Source organism: Anoplophora glabripennis, unplaced genomic scaffold (assembly GCF_000390285.2).
Source record: "Anoplophora glabripennis isolate ALB-LARVAE unplaced genomic scaffold, Agla_2.0 scaffold2838, whole genome shotgun sequence".
Lineage (NCBI taxonomy): Eukaryota > Metazoa > Arthropoda > Insecta > Coleoptera > Cerambycidae > Anoplophora > Anoplophora glabripennis.
In genome coordinates, this window is record NW_019418921.1 from 1124 (window position 1) to 4521 (window position 3398).

A 3398-nucleotide genomic window follows, 5' to 3' on the forward strand; every position below is an offset into this window, starting at 1 on the left:
CTATCAGAAGTTATGTGAGAGCGATAAAGTAAGCCATATAAATCCATGTGATAGACAAGGATGGCTATAATGAAGGCGTCTAATAGTCAACGCCCATTTCGCCCTTCCACAAATAAGAAGTGGATCTTATTTAAAGGTTTATGATTTTCATACATGTATTTATGTATTTATTTAAATTTTTCCATTAACTACTTGCTTATGTAAACATATATATATGTATGTGTATGGGTGGGTAAGTGAGTATGTGTGTGCCTAGTTATATATTATATATATATATATACATACATATTTACCCACAAATATAATTTTTATATTATTCTCATACGATCAATTATCACTGTTATTATGTATTTACATTTTTTACCAAAAAAGCTTAAAATGATCTAATCAGATTTTAAAAACTATAGATTCTGCATGTATTTATAAATAGCAAGTCCCCTGCATAAGCAGTTTTTCTCGACATTTTCGTTTGAATAAAATTTGCTTCCTGCACACCGTGTAAAACACCCCATCTCAAAAGAGAGGATAATAATCCTGCATCAATTTCTTTATAATTAATAGTCAGTTAAGGAGTTCAAGAGTCATAAAATTAATTTTCTAATCGTCACAGGTGTTAATCTCTGCAGATAATGAATACCAATGGCATTTTTATCCAAACTGTGCAATCTATATTACTAAAAAATCCTTGTTTCCCAATGAATTACAAATTAATTCCAAAATTGAATACTTTCAAATCGTCAACAAGGTCGTTTCGTACGTATTTAATTCTACATCTACATACAAAGGCAATATTACAGGATGGCATAATCTTAATTATCTCACATTATCATAAAAAAGTAAGAAATAAATACTTAACTTGACCGTTGGCTACCTTGTGTATCACACAGTATATTTCCATAAAATTAACGTTTTATGCATATAATAGATTTTAGCATAAAGTAAAACACATTATGAGTATTCATTAAAAGAATAACTAGAGTATGAGCGACGATGGAAGGCAGCGTTCAGTTCAGTGAAATTCAGCATTTTTACAAAAATTCCACGGTTTTCCTAACCGGGGCTACCGGATTCGTGGGGAAACTTGTATTGGAGAAACTTTTGAGGCAGTGCCATGTGAAACACGTCTATCTACTCATCAGGGAAAAAGATGGAGTCGACGCTGAAACTAGATGCGCCAACATCTTCGATGGGACAGTAAGTGCAAGGCAAAAATTTACGTTCAAGTTTGCAGAAATGCTCAAACCGTTTCTAAAATTTTCAACAAATTTTAAGTTCGACATCCAGAAATGAACTAAAACTGGAAACAGTTTGGTTAAATTTTAAACTGCATTGACGAAAACAAAGACAGGTTACTTCCTAACAAGTATTTCTTCGCCAGGCCTTCGATCCCTTGCGAAGAATTGACCCGGAGTTCTTCAAGAAGGTATCCCTAATCGCGGGAGACTGCGAAAAACCAGATTTGGGTCTAAGCGAGCTGGACAAGGCCTCGTTGATCAAGGAAGTCGAATTTATTTTCCACTGCGCAGCCAATACCAAGTTGGATGCGACCTTAAGAGAAGCCACTAATATCAATGTTAGGGCGACAAGAGACTTGTTGAATATAGCAAAAGAAGCGGAAAACCTTAAGGTAAATATGCTTGACGTGACGCTGCGTTTTTCGTACAGGTTATTAATTATGTCTGAGCAAATTAAGCATGCGTTTGCGGGAAGGTGCGATGCGAATTTGCAATTTGCCGGAATTAATGAAGTGAGAGTTGTATCAACAACCTTGATCGTTTTTTATTTAATAAAATCTTTTGAGGATCAAAGCGTATCTGACGAGTATTTTCTTCCTTAATAATAAACAAACACTATTAATCTAGACGGTATCTGTTTCAAAAAGTCTATATTTGGATGAATCGTATATCCACGGAGATTTTTGGCTTTTTAGTTTTCAAATATCACTAGAAATGAAAATTTTTCTATGCGTATAAAAAAACGTGGGCTTAACTTTTGGCGGCACAATATGTTAAATAAATTCGAAAAATGTCATATTTTTCTTCCTATTTATAATTATGTATCTTTTCAAGAGTTGATTTTAGGCGAAAATGGAAGAGGAAAAAAAGTTTGTAATTAAATTTTCTACAAAATATGAGTAGTTACAAATCGAATGAATCATGATTATTATTGCAAAAATCGAAAAAATCGCCAAAATGGGGTTAAAATACATTACTTTTTAGGGATTTTTTTTTGGGGTCTTTAAATTGAGTACAGGACCCTCAAGAAAACCTCATGTTATGTAGAATCATCACACCAAATTTCATCAAAATCGGTTCGATAGATTTTGTATAATAATTTTGCAATCCGGATTTTGAAAAAAATTTTGCAAATTTTCAAAATTTTGCACAGCAATAACCAAGGCCCTTAGATACTTGAAAATTTAATCACATATAGAAGGGCTCTCAAGCTTTCAAACGCTTTTAGAAAAATTCGAATCCGTCAATTAGGAGAGCTCTGGAGCTTGTTTAAACATTGGTCGAATTTATATACTTATAAACAATTAGAATAATATTAATTTGTAAATATTCAATCAAATCAACTTACCTTTGATACAATAAGAAAATAAAGTTGATAATTAAAGGAAGTTTAAAGATAAATAATTATCGGACTAGGTTGAGAAAGTTAACTTTCTCGTACTTTTTTTTATGTACATTTTATACAGTAAATACCTATACTCATAAATACGTATACGATGGCAAATCAACTCACATCAAAAATGCATTATTTAGTAAATACTGGGTGAGTCAATGAAACGGGATGATTTGGGAACGCCACTGCAGATAAAGTAGATGGGAGGGGGGCTTGGGTCGTCAACGTTGTGAATCTAGAGATCGGGAAGTTTGCCAGAGAATATTCAAGCGGTTCGTAATTCATTGGAAGAGAGTCCACGAAGATCCGTTCGACGACGAAGCTTAAATCTCGGACTAACCTACAGCACCACAAGAAGAATTTTGCATAAAGACCTTCACCACCATCCATATAAAATTCAGATTGTGCAATCTCTCAACGTTCGAGATTACGCTACTCGATTAAGGTTTTGTGAACAAACGTTAGAGCATATCAATGAAAACGATAACGTACTGCATAATCTTTGGATGAGCGATGAAGCCCACTTTCATCTTACTGGCTTCGTCAACAAACAAAATTTTCGGTATTGGTCAGACAATAACCCTCAAGAATTACACGAAAGACCCCTACATTCAGAGAAAGTAACCGTGTGGTGTGCGGTTTCTTCGTTAGGGATAATCGGCCCTTATTTTTTTGAGAACCAAGCTGGGAACGTTGTAACAGTGAACTCTGATCGTTACGTCAATATGTTGAACAATTTTTTTCTTCCTGCAATCGAGAACTACAGAAAT

General features: G+C 34.0%; 1 protein-coding gene across 1 annotated transcript; it reads left to right on the top strand.

The window, feature by feature from the left end:
* Nucleotides 1-962: 962 nt before the first annotated feature.
* On the top strand, nt 963-2955 carry LOC111692712 (fatty acyl-CoA reductase wat-like). Its single transcript, XM_023456808.1, has 3 exons — nt 963-1194; nt 1379-1627; nt 2887-2955. Exons 1-3 carry the CDS (start codon nt 991-993, stop codon nt 2953-2955), a joined length of 522 nt encoding a protein of 173 aa, XP_023312576.1. The 5' UTR covers nt 963-990.
* Nucleotides 2956-3398: the final 443 nt, after the last annotated feature.